The 15,727-nt window shown below is 49.3% G+C and overlaps 1 protein-coding gene across 8 annotated transcripts; it reads left to right on the top strand.

Annotated features, from left to right (window-relative positions):
- Window positions 1-37: 37 nt before the first annotated feature.
- Window positions 38-15,236, top strand: TPX2 (TPX2 microtubule nucleation factor). Of its 8 annotated transcripts, XM_074843459.1 has the most exons (19): window positions 38-145; window positions 249-408; window positions 6,177-6,329; window positions 6,577-6,699; window positions 7,163-7,283; window positions 7,840-7,971; window positions 8,451-8,501; window positions 8,646-8,756; window positions 9,159-9,292; window positions 9,589-9,746; window positions 10,186-10,357; window positions 10,505-10,643; window positions 11,167-11,383; window positions 11,612-11,710; window positions 12,425-12,601; window positions 12,742-12,888; window positions 13,435-13,546; window positions 14,199-14,386; window positions 14,819-15,236. In XM_074843459.1, exons 3-19 carry the CDS (start codon window positions 6,227-6,229, stop codon window positions 14,927-14,929), a joined length of 2,295 nt encoding a protein of 764 aa, XP_074699560.1. In that variant the 5' UTR covers window positions 38-145; window positions 249-408; window positions 6,177-6,226; the 3' UTR covers window positions 14,930-15,236. The 8 variants fall into 8 exon arrangements, with proteins under 8 accessions (XP_074699560.1, XP_074699563.1, XP_074699559.1 ...); XM_074843462.1 differs by having other exon boundaries at window positions 38-408; window positions 14,220-14,386; XM_074843458.1 differs by having other exon boundaries at window positions 38-408.
- The last annotated feature ends 491 nt before the right edge of the window (window positions 15,237-15,727 follow it).

The following is a 15,727-nucleotide window of genomic DNA, read 5'->3' as shown; positions in this document are numbered from 1 at the left end:
GCGTGCCGAGGGCGCCTGCGCCGGGCGGCTGCGGCCAGTGCGCGGAGGTGCCTGGTGGAGCGCGAGGCTCCGGTGCCCCCTGTCGGCGCCGCCGGGTCTGTGGGCAGCGCAGTGCCCCGGGAGCTGCGGCCTCCGCCCCTTATGGGTACGGCAGAGCCCGCTGCCACGGCCGCCTCTCCCCTCACAGCAGTTCGGGCTTTAACATGTGATTTAAAAAAATTTTTTTTTTTTTTTTGGTGTCTCCACAGAGCACAGTGATGCGGCCGGGCTGCGGGGGGAGAGCTGATGTGGGCAGTGTCGAGGTAGTAGAAGGCGGCTGTGGCACCTTGGGTCGGCCTGCCCGTCGGCAGCGGCCTGCCCCGTTAGCAGAGCCCTCGCTGCGGCGGGGAGTTCCACGAGGTGTTTGGGGTAGGTGGCGCGGCCAGGAGGGCTCCCACAGCAGGGACTGGCGGTGCGCACTGAGGGGGGGGGAGGCGCTTTCCCCTTTCCCCGAGTCTGACAGAGGAGCTGACCCGGGGAGGAACAGCCGGCAGCAGGAGGAGTCAGGCAGGGCTCTGGGAGCGCAGGCGGGCTGCCTGTGCTCGATGGAGGACACCCGTGGCGGCAGAGGGACGGAAACCGGCTACTTCTCTACTCGCAGCCGCCAGCCAGACGCTCCATCGACCCCCGGTCCCGCGGCCGGTGGGCTCCTGCCCCGGCGGCACGGCCTGCACCCGGCCCTGCTCGGGGGACCCGCCTACCGGCAGCTGATAGGCCGTCACCAAACGACACTCAAAGCGGCGCCTCATCTGATTGGTCGGGCTCGCCCCGCGCAGTGCATTGTGGGAGTTGTGGTCTGCTTTTTCCTGCCGGGGGGCGGTGCTGTGCGCTGGGGCACTACGTTTCCCGTCAGCCTTTGCGGGCAGCGCTCGGCAGGGCGGGGCGGGGTTCTGCTCATCCGGGTCCCTTTGGCCTCTTGGCGGCGCGTCCAATCGGTACGCGCCGAGGGCGTGCCCTAGGCCTTGATTGGTTGGTTTGGATCGACCAGTCCGGTTTGAAATCCGTTAACGGCGGCGGGTGGAGGCGCCGCGTAGGGCGGCCGCGGCGCTGAGGTGAGTGGTACCGGATGGCCGTTACCGGGCACCGCGCGATCCCCCAGCCGCGGGGAGGCCTCTCGGCTTCTCCTCGTCTTTCCTTTTTCCTTGGTAGGCGCTGTCCGGTAATGGCGGCCTGGGCTTCCCTTCCCCGGGATTCGGTCGGGTCTCTCTGGCTGTGGGGTACGTGGCTGGGCCGCGGGCCTGCTCCGACCCCGGGTATCGGTATCGCGGCCCCTCGCAGCACCGTGAGGGCGCGGCTGGGAAACGGAGGCGGAAAGTGAATCGGGGTGCTCATCTCGTGTCCGGGGCCGCTTTTGCCGTGTCCTGACACGGTGGCCGGAGGGCTGGATCCCAGCCGGAGCCCCGTGGTGTGGGCCTGAATCCCCGCGGGCTGATGGCAAACCTCTTGCGTCCGTGGGGTTGAAGGAGCCGGAGCCTGGGGCCAGCCCGCGGCTGCCGCCGTGCCGAGGGGCTCCCTCCTTTAAAATGGGTTCCCGGTACTGAAATAAGCCTTACGCTGGGGTAGCTGCCTCGGGAGTAAAACAAAGTTGTGTGTTGAGTTGCGGGTCTTCAAACAACCACGAAATCTGACGTGATGAAACGATGTATTCACGATGAAATTCAACCCAGAGCCTGGAGCAGGCTGCCCGCTGCGCTGTGGCATTAACTGTTCGCTCACACCCACTGCTCAAAACCTGAAGTGTGATCTTAATTCTGGAGCTATGTTACTACTTCTCAAACCAAATCCTCCTTCCTAGGAAAAGGAGGGAGGAAAACCAGGCAGAACCTGGCTTAAGTAACAGAAAAGGTATTAAGTTAGCTCCTTTTATACAGTGGGGTTTTTTAAACTAGAGGAGATTCAATTGAATCTAACAATAAACTGAGGTTATACTGGCTAAAAATAATTTGTTTTTCCTTGAACAACTCTTCTTAGAATCTCCCATCTTCATGTCTTCTCAAACTCGTGGGATCTCTTAGGGAGTGTGGGATGTCAGGGCTGTTTATTCTGGGCTGTTGGAAGGCGTGTCCGGGCCGTTAGCAGAGAAAAGCTGCTGCTCCAGCACCTCACTCCCCTTTTTCTGTAGGCTCATGACTGCAGCTGGGGGTGGTCTGCAAAGCTCTTGCCTGCGTGGAATTAAAGGCTTTTGTCTCCCAATTTGAGTATTTTATGATGGCACAGCAGCGTTGCCTCTGTTCCCTACCTGGGATGATGAATTTGGTGTTGATTCTGTGCTGTGGAAAAGCACACCTGAGCATGGAGTGAGGAGCACCAGAGAGGAAGGAGAAGCTGTAGATCTGGAATTTGTAAAAGTGTTCCCTTAACCTTTGCTCAGGAAAGAGCGAGGATGACTTCTGTTAGTGATTGCTGGCATCGTGCTGAAGGAGTTCAGGTGGCAGCTTTGTGGTGCTGTAGTTTCCTACATGGCTGCCATGACAGGACCGTACCTAGAGTGAGGCAGTTCCCAGCCCTTTGTAATGGTCCAATTTACTGCATTTTTACGTGAAATTTACATTTTGCTGAAAAGCGTCTGGGAACTTTATTGGATTATAATCCTTATAAAAGGGATGGAAAGCTTTGGCTTGTAGAATGATAAAGAAGCTGCCAGGCTGAATTAAGCAAGTTGCCTGGTTAGTGCGGTGTCCTGTGTTTAGACGGCAGTCGGTGTTGAATGCCCAGCAGAAGGCACTGGAATTACCGCAGCGCTTTGCGCAGCTCCCTCGGCCTTGCAGGAGCTTCTCTGGCTTATTCCTGATTTCCCGTCTTGGGTTTTGAGGCATGTGGGTCAACTGCCTTCAGATTTATCTGCTGTTGTAACCCAGAATATCCTTTTTGTGTATCCGGTGCTTCTTTTCCCTGTTAGCATTTGGAGTAAGTAACATCTGTAGCTTGTGAAGCTCCGGTGGTGTATTGTGTGATAAGGCGTCGTCTCAAGTTGACCAGGGGTTTATCTAATTACACTGCGAGCTGGCAAGAAAGAGCAGATCTTCTCTGCAGCCTCCTTCGGTCTGTTCCTTGCTGCTCCCCCAAACTCCTCCATTCTCTACCCTTCCGACCTCTAATTTCTCACCTTGGGACGCCGCTTCCTCTCTCTGACACAAAGGCTGGGAGGGTCCTTTGTGCCAGGCAGTGGATGCTGTTGTTGTATGGCCCGATAACCATCAGTCCCTGCTGGGCTGCTGCTCTAAAAATAGAGGCCCTTTTGATTAGATCGTAATTGCGAAGTGCTCCCTTACGACGCGCTCGGTGCTGAGTTTCACATACTGCAGCTAGGCCAGTACTGTGTAGGTCTTGTTGGGAGTTACTCCTCTCCAGCCTTGTCTGGGCTAAATGTTTTTGGCAAGAAATTAACAGCTACATTGAGAAAAAGACACTGAGCACATCTGTGATGGAATCGTGTCAGAATTTTAAAGCTAATTTGGATTAGAGTGAGGTGTGAAGTTATTCTGAAATACCTACTGCACTTGCTGTTGGATCAGTCTTATTCTGGGATAGGAATGCTTGTTCCAATTTAACTTAATCCTTTTTCAAAGCTAACTAATCTAAACCAGGCCAAGGCACTCTTCTGGAACGTGCCAAAGTGTAGTTACTCAAAAGAAACCCGGTGTGCAGAGAAACCCGCCGTCCGTTCCTCTTTGTGGATACGGCTGTGCCGGTCAGTACCCAAACCGTATGGGGCCGTGGCTGTGTGAGGCACGTCTGGTCAGTGAGGGGAGTGGACCTAGAAAGAGAATTAATGTTTTAGCTAGGCAGTCGCTTTTAGCAAAGGAATTTGGGCTATTTTTGAAAGCGAGAGGACTGGATTCCTTCCTTGCCCCAGCGGTGGTGTGAGCAGCTCCCTGCAAACCAGGTGAAAGCTGATCCTGCAGGACGGGGGTGAGGGTTCCCCAGCTGGCTCGTGGCGAAGCTCTGCGAGCACCAGTGTCGACACAGAAGGTGATGGATGTGGGGGAGAGCGGGGTTACCCTTTAAACCCACACTGGAGTCATGTAGGATTACAGCGTGCCTGCAGCCGTGGTCTGGTAAATGCACACGGTGCCTGCTAATTAGGTAACGTCCCTATTAATGAGGAGAAATTCTTGCGCCTCGCTTCTGGTGGAAGAGTGCCATAGTGGAGAGAATTTTGCTGCCCCCCCCCCCCCCCCCCCCCCCCCCCGACTTTAAAGAAAAGATTGAGATAATAGTGGTTCTGCCATCAAAATCATGACTGGGCGTTTTAAAACGCCTCACGGGAGCGGGCAGCAGGCTGCGGGCTGGACTTGGCTGAGCCTGTTCCGATTGCAGCAGCGTTGCAGTGGCCATATCGGAGCCATAAATCACCACAACGTTCCGAACTGACCGGAGCTCAGCCCCAGGCTGAGTCGAGGGGTGGAGGAGGGAGATGCCTTTCAGTGAGCTGCTGCTTCACAGTAAATCCTGCTCTGCGCAGGACTCGGAGGATATGTAGGGATTTGAAAGGTGGATGCCGTGAGTTCATCTGACTGAAACGGACCCTCTAGAACTCAGTCACGATAACTTTTACCTCCCCACTGGCTCTTTGAAGGAATTTGGAGTATGAAACTGTAGCATTGATGTGCTCCCTTTCTTTTCATGAGTGTTCACTTTTGTCTGGGGAGGAGGGAGAAGGGCTTGGTGGTGACGGGGGTGCTGACACCATGAAAGAATATGGACTTTACACAGTAAAAAGCTGGAAACTGCAGCAGTGGACACAAGTAGCTGTGAAACATGATGCCCAAAGCTCCAACTCAGTGGACTGACTGGGGAGGGTGAGGGGAGAATGCAGATGACGCATTTGATTTTTAAAAAAGTAGGTAGTGTTGACAGAAACTCTATCTTGATTAAGGGCGGTAGGAAAGCATTCGATTCCCACTGTGTCTTGAGCTTGGTTACAGTTGGTTTTGGCTCTGATTCTTCTGTTTGCCTTCTTTGGGTCCTACCCCGACTTCTTCCCAGTCATGTTGCTGATGGTTTTACTGACGTTTTTCCCCTGAACTATCACAATTCTGTGCTGGGGAGCTGAAGGCTTCTCAGTGCAGCCGTCTGCGGGAGGGAGGGAGGGCGGGAGGGAGGGCTGCTGATTTGCTCTTGAACATTTTCTTACGAAGCGTACTGCCTGGGTTGAACGATGTGTGGTCTGCCCAGACAGATGGTTTAGGTCTGAGACTTTGTGGATTAAGAATATGCTGCTTTAGAGTTGATTGGACTCATAAAAGCAAAGTTCAGGTGATTTCCTTTGGGAGTGTTTTATAACACATCCTCATGGGCTTTGCCTTGCAGCTGTGCGAGGCAGCATGAAAGCATGAAAACACCTTTGCGAAAAGGTTTTGTTATGATTCAAGGGTTTATAACTTTATTGCTGGCTTTATTCCTCTTGGGTTGAGTTTAATATCACCTGTTGACACAGGGACTCCTCCTGCTGTCAGTGCTCCACTAATTAACTGCAGGGACTGTTCTTGACATGGTCACACTCCTTGGTTTGTTTATAGCCTGGCCAGCCTCGGGGTAGTGCTGTGGAATGTAGCAAGGGCCCTACGCTGCCCTTCTTGCACTCTACGGAACTCTTCTCCTGCTTTGAAAATCAATTTACTCTATAGAAGAGCATGTTTGGGTCATTTGCTCTTGTCTGTAGCCCTTCAGAGGGAGAAAGACTGCGCTTTGCAGTGCTCTGGAGTCAACCTCATCATCAGGCTCTTGCTTCATAAATCTGTGCCCTGGTAAGGGTAAGAACTCTGCCTTGCTGTGCGTGGTGAGGGAGGGAAGGGCAAATCCGTTGCTCTCTGGAAAAGCTTTGTACTTCCTTTTAAAAAAATATAATACTAGCACTACAAGTACAAAGAAAACCTTCAAAACTTGATCTTTTTGGTAACTTTGAACCTGCAAATGTCAACAGTGGTAAAATCTCCGTAGTTTTGCCAATCAGCAGTAGAATGAAAAACTGCATTGCTCATGAGGCATTCTGTCCAAAGGCTGTGAATTATGACAGGAAAATGTACCAAAGGCTGTCCCAGCGCCTGTCTCTAGAAACCATGCGGGGAAAGAGAGGTGGAGAATGATTTAGCTGGGGTTTGGTACAAGAGGTGACCGATGCTTGTTGTCTAAAGGAGTGTAGCAGCGCGAGCGGAGGACTCGCGGGGACAGCGTGACGGTGAAGATGTCTCACCCAGAATCTCGCTATTCCTTCGACGTCCCAAACCCTTGCATCAACTTTGCGACTCTGAGCGATGACGATGGGCACAATGCAGACTCCTGGTTTGGTAAGCTGCATCCGACTCCCTGGATTGTTTTCTCTTTGGATGAGGGCTTGGTGTGATGCTTGTTTTGGGCCTAGTCATGGTGTTAACAGCATCATCCATCGTGTGTGGGTTTTTTGGTTTTGTATTTAAACTTTGATTGTCATCTGTGAATTGACAGATTAATTTGTTAGCATCATTATGAGATTCTGAGGTATTGTTAAAAATTCCTGAAGTGGTGTGTCTAGTGAAAGTCTCTCTTTCCTCACAGACCAAAAAGCCAATCTGGAGAATGTCCCTCCTGCAGAAAATCTGGCAAAGGTCTCGCAGAACAGCCCTGCTTTTTCGAAGCCTGATATTATTCTGTCTTCTGTCACATCACAAGAAATAATGAGTAAGTTGGCATGGTATTGGGCGGGGGGTGGGGGAGAATAAATTTTACCTGCTTTTCACTGGCTTTTGTGGGGCCATCTTCACGTATTGTTGTCTAGCGAGGTCTCACGTTTCACTTTAGCATTCTTCTGTGCCTGTGTATATTTGTTTATATTTGTATGTATGAGTGATAAGACAAGAGGGAATGGCCTCAAGTTGCGCCAGGGAAGGTTTGGACTGGATATTGGGAAGTATTTCTTTACAGAACGGGTTGTTAGGCGTTGGAATGGGCTGCCCAGGGAGGTGGTGGAGTCCCCATCCCTGAAGGTGTTTAAGAGTAGGGTCGACATAGCGTTGAGGGATCTGGTGTAGTTGGAAACTGCCAATGCTAGGTTAAAGGTTGGACTGGATGATCTTCAAGGTCCTTTCCAACCGAGATGATTCTGTGATTCTGTATGTGAGTTGACCTTTGTCACTGTTCTCAGGTGAAAGCCGTGGTGAAGAGGATGGTGGAGCAGAATGTGAGCAAGCCAGTGCAGTTCCTCAGAATATTGTTGGATCCCTGACAACCTGGAGAGCAGCTGCTCCTGCAGAGGCCTCTCAGAGGTGAAATACTTGTATTCCTTTTGCACAGAGATTGAGGATGGTGTAACTAAGCAGGTCCTTGCTCTCAGGATCTGCAGTTCTGGCTGTTCTTGGGCCATCCTTTGGGTCTGAAGTTCTCCAGCATGGAGATCGTGTATGGGGACAGCTGATCTGCTTGTGAAGCTGGAGGGATGATCTCTAGGGCTGGAAATGTAGTGCAGTGTCTCACATACTTCTCAAATGAGGCTTGGTAGCACTAGGAGCTTCTGGAATGTGAGGATATCTGAAACTGAAGTGCCTTATAAAGTTTCTTTGTTTATATCTGCCTGAGTTGGGCAGAACTCATTCTTGATGTGAATGCGAGGGGCTCTGTATGCTCACATATACCAAAGAATATTCAGTTTCTGGGTGGTTAAACTTAAATAATTCATGCTGCGTTTGGATTGTTGTGTTAAACGCACAATTCGCATAGGGGGCATGCTGGAGTTAGGCGATGCACTGACGTAAAAAGTGTTACACGGACCGTGTGTCTTCTCAGCCGTGGGAAAGCTAACCTGCCCTTTCTGTTCTGCTCTAGGACGGGTAGAAGACAGGCTACAATGCAGAGAAAAACCCAGCAACGCAAACAGCCAGCTAGAATCAAGGCAGAGAGAAATGCTAATGCCTCGGTTAACAAGGAAGAGGTTCCACCCCTGAAAAAAATGAGAATGTATGTCATCCAAATCCTTCTGTTTGGGGCTGGGAAGGGGGATGCAACTGTTTCTTTGGCAAGAATTTCCACCTGGCTTAGAGGGTTACCGCAGGAAGGTTAGGGGGAGGTGACCTGATTCCTGGTACTGGTTTCACAAACAAGAAGAAATGGCTGTAGGTCCTGAAGGAAACGCTCTATTTGGAGGTAGGATGTGAATGAAATAAGTTTGGGTTTCTTAAGTTTCTTACTCCATGTCTGTCAGCTAGCTTTAAATTTGGCTTAACTCCTCCACCAGGAAGTCATCAGGCAGTCGTAAGCTATGAAAGAGTTGCAGCTAAAATATTTCTCAAATTAGCTTAACCACTAAGATATCATACGGTGATAAGCTTGAGGGCAGGAAATTGAACACTGCTGTACCTCGATGAACTACAGCACACCTACCTCCTCAAGAAAAGCCTTAGTTCCAAAAACTCAGTAATTCATCTTCCCTTCTGCAGCTGTAGGGTACCAGGGAAAACTAGACGGTCTGTGCCTGGGCCCGTGGTGAGGTAAGGCCGGTCTGGCATAGCTTAAACTCACCGGGTGTTGGGGTGTTATGCACAGTGGTGAGAGCTGCAGGTGATCTGTCACTTAGAGCACAGTTAATTGGAGTGGTTTGCTGTAACAACTTCTTACCTTAGTTCTGCCAACAGAGAGAAGCCGACAGAAGTACCCATGAAGAGTGAGCCCCTCCAGAATCCCGACCTCTCCCCAGCGAGAGGGAAAAGCAAGCTGACCATGCCCTCCACGCCAACGATGTTAAAGTAGGTAGCTTTCTTGTGACTTGTCTTTGCTAATCACAGTTGATTTGGGTTCTCAACTTCTACTTAGCATGTGGTGACATCGCGTTTAGTAAACACTGGATCAGGACAACAATATTAGGATGAAATGTACTTCAACTGAACTTGTGCTTTTAATTTGAGGAAAAAGCTGGTTTTACTAATGGGTGAAGCACGCATACAGCAAATGGGCATGCAGGATAGCAGTTAGCTGCAAGCTTTCTTGAGCAAACAAAATCCCAACAGATCTTTTCTAAAGAGTACACTTTTATAATGAATGATGCTCCTGCAGTGAAGTCAGAGATGAGCGTGTTCCTTTGCACTAACGTCGTGCTGTGAACCAGCGAAGCAGGAAGGCGTAGCTCAGTCTTTAACATCCTTCTGCAGGAGGACCAATCTTTCTGGCAAGCTGAAGAGTACAGAGGAGCAGGAGCTGGAAAAGATGCAGCAGTTGCAGCGGGAGGTTATGGAGCTGCGGAGGAAGAACGAGGAGTCTCTGAAAGCAGCTATTGCTGGAGCAGGTGGGCTCTCGCTGAATCACAAGTGGAAGCTGTGCTGGGCTCAGCTGGAGAGTGCTGCATAGAGCTGTACAAGTACCTTTAAAACAAACATTCCAGATTTTCTGATAAGTATTAGGATTAGGTGGCTTTTAATGTTGATCAGCCCCTAAACTGCCTGGAAACTGGTTTTTGTCATGTTTTGAAAGGCTATAGATGAGTGCCCCAAAAACTGTTCAAGTTACTAGAAAGTAAATGCCTTCTCCCCCATCTCCCCCAGCCCAAAAGGCTTCCAGACCTTACATGCTCTTTTTCTTTAGGACAACCCGTGAAGAGAACTGCTGGTCAAGTAACAAAGCCAGTTGACTTCCACTTCTGCACAGAGAATAGAATTAAACAACACGCAGAAAGCCAGCCTGGGAACGAGTACAAGGAACTGGATTTTGCAGCGGTACTGAGGAAGCATCCTCCTTCTCCGGTGAGAACCTGAATATTGCCAGCACTCAGCTGAGTAATCCTTGACATCGCCTTCAGTCTGCTTTTGCAACACACAATGCTGCTGGCAACCTGCAGAGAGGGTCACCGTAGGAGAGGCACGTGCTGGGCAAATGTAACTGCTGGCTCACTGCGTGCCTGCGTTGCCACAAGACTCTCAAGGACCCTTTTGGAAAAAGGGGCCCTTTGATGTTATATTTTCCAGTCGTTACACTTCATGCTTTAATCTTCCACTTCATACAGTTTGCCAATATGACTGGCTTGTGCATGTTCTTAGGTAGTTAGGACTTATGTCTAATGTTCAGTGTTATCATCCTTTCAGTAAGGGGAAGGGACAGATACTGTGAATCAGTGGGGGAAGGAAATGTCATCGCAGCATCCTGTGTTAAGTGGCCATAATAACGGCAGTGTTTTGTCTCTAGGTGCGCCTGCCGAAGGGACCCACTGTCCCCAAACCCTTCAATCTGTCCCAGGGAAACAAAAGAAAACTCGAAGAAACCACATCAGATTACGTGTCCCTTGCTGAGCAGGTAGAAGCATTCCAAAAACGCACACCCTCCCGTTACCATTTGAGGAGCAGGAAATCTGATGAAGGTGAGCAGTGCTGGCCCTCTCCAGCCAGGAGACTGTCCAGGAGACGGTGGCAGAGCAAGAACGACGCTTTGACTGCTCTAGTGAGCAAACAGTCTGTGCCTGCAGGCCTTGCCCTTAACTGCTGGTCTCTGTGACTTGAATTTATAGGCCCAGTTCCAGGAAAGTTGGTGAAGGCTCGGCTTACAAACCCTAAAACACCAGTGCTGCTAACAAAGCAGCGCTTCAGACCTACCACCTGCAAAACTACAGCTGAGTTAGAAGCAGAGGAAATTGAGAAAATTCAACAGTAAGTAAAGGTTTACTCTAGTCCCTCCCAGAGGGAATTGTACCACACTGAAAATACCCGTCAGATAACAAAATATCACTTGTCAGGAATACCCTTTTTGTGTAAAACCATGAGTAGTGTAAAAACATTGAGATTCTTTTAGCTTGTGTGTGATCTTATGACTATGATCATAAGGATGTGAAAAGCAGTCAATTCATTTTGAAGAAAGTGTGTTTGGAGCTGATCTTGGGTTGAGTACAGCTTATGATCAGTAAAGCAAACCCAGTAGAGCAGTACAGCCTGCGTACACTTCACAACTCGCCTGTAGACAAAGTTTTGGATTTCCAAGGAAGCAATCCGTAAGGTTTTCCCTAACGTCTTGCTGTTTCAAAAGCAGAGGAGGAATTGCTAACTAGAGCTGCACATGATGTAACGTGTGTGTCTGCCTCTGTACCTGACTTATGCTGTGAGAGAAGCCTTTTGCTAGAAGCTGCATCTTGTCACGTACAATAAGTCAGTGACTATCTCTGTCCTTCCTGTGTAGGTACAAATTCAAAGCACGAGAACTTGATCACAAAATCTTTGAGGGTGGGCCGCTCCTGCCCAAGAAACTCCCTGTGAAGGAACTCACGCAACCTGTTGGCTTTGAGTTGGAAGTAGAAAAAAGGATTCAAGAGCGTGAGAGTAAGAAGCAGCAGGAGGAAGAGCACTTTGAATTCCGTTCCAGGCCATGTCCAACGAAAATCCTGGAGGATGTTGTGGTAAGAAGTTTAGAAATACCCAGACCTGGGGATTAGGACTGAGGGGGCAATTAGCTTCAAAATGTCTGTAGCTGTGATGTATTATGTATTTAATAACCTTCAGTAAACACTGTCTGTCATCAGGGAAGAACTGCAGTGAGGACGAACTGTGCTAGGTCGGGTTGTTTCTCTGTAGCACTCTTTCTTGGCATTAGGCTTGGGTAACTCCTTTCTGGCTCTTCTGAACAGGGCGTTCCGGAGAAGAAAGTGCTTCCTGTTACAGTCCCCAAGTCTCCAGTCTTCACCTTAAAAAGCAGAACCCGAACGTCTGGCAGAGATGAAGAAAAGGTAACTGCTGTGAACGGGCTGTGCTCAAGCTGGCTGGGCCAGGCTGCTGTACCTCTACCAGCCGGGTGCGACGGTCTGGTTCGGTTTGCCCCTTCCTCCAGTGCTCCTCTTCCTCTGCGCTGTCCCTTCTAGCGATCTAGTTGCTGCTACTTATTTTACATAAACTGAATTCTCACACAAAATGAAATAACTCCATTTAAACATGGGCACACTGACTAGGATTTCTGAGGTGTTGCTGCTATGAATGAGGAAAGTAAACTGTGAAGATTTCTAAAGGACGTTGCCCTTCCCCATGCTGTTCTTGGGAAGGGCAGATACTGCAACTGTCCTTTCACCTCCCTGCAGTCACTAGATTCCCCGGAGGTGGGGAGCAGAATTTAGAATGCATCATGTCCTTCCTCCTTTCCCCTCTTGTGAAGGGGATTTTAAAAAATTACAGTCTAATTTGGATGAGTACAAGAACTGAGAGTGCTTTGGGAGGAGGAAGAACTTCCCTGGGGTTCAGGATGCTTGTAAATTGGTACTTTTTGGATTACTAATTTTTGCAGTGTCCAGAGTGTTTGCTTGATGCTGTTGTGAGCCTTATTAAAGGGACTCTAGTATTTATTAAAGGAACTCTAGTGTTCATTGGCTTTGTTTGGCAGGAGTTGGAGTCTTTCTACAAAAATCAAAAATCTGGTGCTGTATCAGATCCTAACACTAATATCCCTTTAGGAAAAAGAGGTGGTTCCTGTGATCAAAGCGAACCCTATGCCACATTACGGAGTGCCCTTCAAACCTAAAATGCCAGAGCAGAGGCACGTGGAAGTTTGCCCCTTCTCTTTTGATGCCCGTGACAAAGAGCGGCAAATTCAAAAAGAGAAAAAAATAGAGGAATTGCAGAAGGAAGAGGTAAGAACAAAAGCTGCCTTGGATTCCACTCATTAAGCAAAAAGGGTGTGGCAGGACTTGCCTCTTGCTGTTGGCTGTTACTCCCAAAGCTTCATGCCTTTGAGGAAAGGGCAAGAAATATTTCAAATTGTTTCCTTCAGGTGCCGAAGTTCAAAGCGCTACCTCTGCCTTACTTTGACTGTGTTAAGCTGCCAGAAAAGAAGGTGAAAAACCCAACTCAGCCAGAACCATTCAATCTGCAGGTTGATGAACGGGGAGCTGCCAAGCTCCAGAGCTGGAAACAGCAGGTAGGATGATGAGGATAATGGGTGTGACCAGACTTAAAGCAGCTGGTGGAGTTGTGATTGACTTCAGAAAGTTGTTCTGCTTGAGTTGAATCAGGATCTTGAGTTTGAGCGATGAATTATCCTGTCCTTGGCATGAGAGCTGTGCTATGGGTTAGGGATTGGTGGATTGGTGGGGGGGTTTTTTTCTCCCCTTTTGGTAAGTGATGGGAATTACCACAACTGCATGACCAGCTGTGGGGTATTTTCTAAGCAGCAGCTATGTGCAGCTGGATCCCTTTGACTGTCTCTGCGCATTTATTGACATATAAATTCTAAACTGCTTTTCTCATGTGAAATCTGCAGGGGACACCTGAAACTTTCTTCAGGCTATTTTTGGCAAAAGTAACTGGCAGGCAACAAGTGACACAACTCTTTGGCCTTAATATGATTGTCTGTGCAAGTGACCCAAGCCAACCTGGCTCTTCCAGTGTTGGGAGTGCTGAGGTCTGGGTGGAGGGAGGTGGTCTTTGTTACACCTGGCACTCGATGGGCTCCCTTCTCCTGCAGCTTCAAGAAGACTTGAAAAGACAGAAAGAGGCGGCGTGTTTTAAAGCTCGTCCCAACACAGTGGTGTACCAGGAGCCTTTTGTGCCTAAAAAGGAAAATAAGCTGTTATCAGGTAGAGTTACAAGTACTTGCTACACAGGCTTGGCGGATAACTCAGAACTGATGCAATTAAATGATGTTTAGACTGGCTGTTGCCTCTTCTTTATCAGCACAGCCACTAGTGCCTTGCACTTAATCAACTAATTCCCTAACAGCTTGTGTCCCCGGGGAGCAGGGGAGTTTCCTCTCGGCTGCCCCCCTGCCCCGTGCTGCCAGGGCAGCTGTATTTAACAGCCGTGCCACAATTGGGGGATGATTGATGTGTGCCAGCATGGGATAAGGTGAACAGCACACAGGGAGCTCCCTGGGGGGGCAGCTGGCATTTCTGCAGCAGCTGTCAGGCTCTTCCTCCCATTTCTAATGAGATGAAGGCATCTACAGCTTAGGGTAGACTAAGCTGAGGAGGGTACAGAACCAGCCAAAAACCTGCTTGTACTAACAATTGTGTGCTTGCTCCCTCCTGTGAGAACGCCGGTGTCGGGGTAACGTCTGCGTTAACTGCTCACGTTTGGGCCTAAGGTTTTCTCTTTTCCTGAGGCCTGGAGGTATCTACTAACCACCCTTGCAAGGTGAAGTGCTCCTGAGGGAGGCTTCATTTGACACTAGTACTCTGCTTTACCTGGCCGTCTTTGCACCAACGTTCTTTCCTCTATTTCTAAACTTAGAGAGCCTTTCTGGTTCCGTAGTTCCCGAAAGCTTTGAGCTGGCGACAGAAAAAAGAGCTAAAGAGCGGCAAGAATTTGAAAAACGATTGGCAAATATAGAAGCCGTAAGGGAGAGGTGTCAAGAGCGGCTCAGGCAGCGGCAAGAGGAGCATGAAAAGGAAGAAATTGCAAAGCTAAGACAAGAAATGGTAAGTGAACTATTTCTGAACAGGGGCTGTAAAGTAACCCAAAGAGATGTGTGAATATCCTGAATGAGCTAATGTCAGCGTTGGGCTGCAGTAAGACTGTCTCTTCAAGTTTCCCTGTTGCAAACTGTCTCCTCATTAACTTTACAACTGGTCTTAAAAAAAACAAAAACAAACAAAAAAACCCCCAAACCAACCAAAAAAACCACACCAAAACCCAGAGATGGCTGCTTTTGGGAGCTGTACAACGGTCTCTGGGAACTCCACAGCCCCAAGGCGTGCCGTGCGTGTTCCTGGTGGCTCGCTCAGTGCCCTGGGCAGTGTGACAGACAGACACCTGCCTTCATCCCACCGACGGCTCGCCTGCAATTTTCAGCTTGATTATAACCGCGAACATTTTGCTTCATTTTGTCCTTGATTATTTTTTTTTGACAGGTTCACAAGGCAAACCCAATACGCAAATACCGCAACGTGGAAGTGAAGCCCAGCGATCAGCCGCTGACCATGCCGAAGTCTCCCAACTTCTCGGATAGATTCCGGTGCTGATACGCATCCACGTGATAGTAGGAGGGAGATCCCATCCCTCTCTGCTCTCTTGATAGGCAGAGAGGAAACAGGTTTGTTTTTTTAAGTGACTGCTCAGTCTCAACATCTACACTTGGTCCCACTATTGTTACATTGAGTAGTTTAACTCCACCGGAGGCGGGTGGCTGAGGCACGGTGTCCAGGCAGTGCCATACAGTCTCCATGGCCTTGCTTCCCATCTAGACATCTTCTCTAAAGACTAAACTATAGGCTGTGATATTGTATACAAACATTGTGTACCTGAACTAAATAAAAATTCCTAAGCTGATTGCTGTCTCTTGCTGGTGGGCTGAATCCTTTTGCAGAAGAGTTGTTGGTAAAGGGCCCTCCATGAGCGTGCAGGGTGAGCGTGTTGGGAAGAGCTGCCTTTGTACCTCTGAGGGCTGGTTTTCAGGAGCTGTCTTTTAGGCTTTTAGTCTGGATCAAGCTTGAGTTGTGTGAAGTAATGTGAGGCTTCTGCAAGCCAGCATATTGTAGGTCTGACATTTCTTGTTGATGTTTAGAGGAGTGCTAATACGAATCTTGCCCACACTTTTTAAAGTAGCTCCCTGTGTATATTAGAGCATTAAACCTTCTGCTGTTTTATAGCTGAAGTCATTCTATTTGAGGAACCACTTAACTGGCAAACGACTTGCTATAAGCTGCCTCCCTGGCTCCTGCCAGCGCCGTTCTCTTGGCTGGAGACGCGTCGTCTCTGAGCCAGCCTAGTGCCGCCAGCAGAACTAAATATAGACCACGCGCTCGAATGTGCTGGAGGAC

The sequence above is a fragment of the Strix aluco genome, chromosome 17 (assembly GCF_031877795.1).
Source record: "Strix aluco isolate bStrAlu1 chromosome 17, bStrAlu1.hap1, whole genome shotgun sequence".
NCBI lineage: Eukaryota > Metazoa > Chordata > Aves > Strigiformes > Strigidae > Strix > Strix aluco.
The sequence above is the reverse complement of the archived record's forward strand: the minus strand, read 5'-3'. Positions and strand labels throughout refer to the sequence as shown.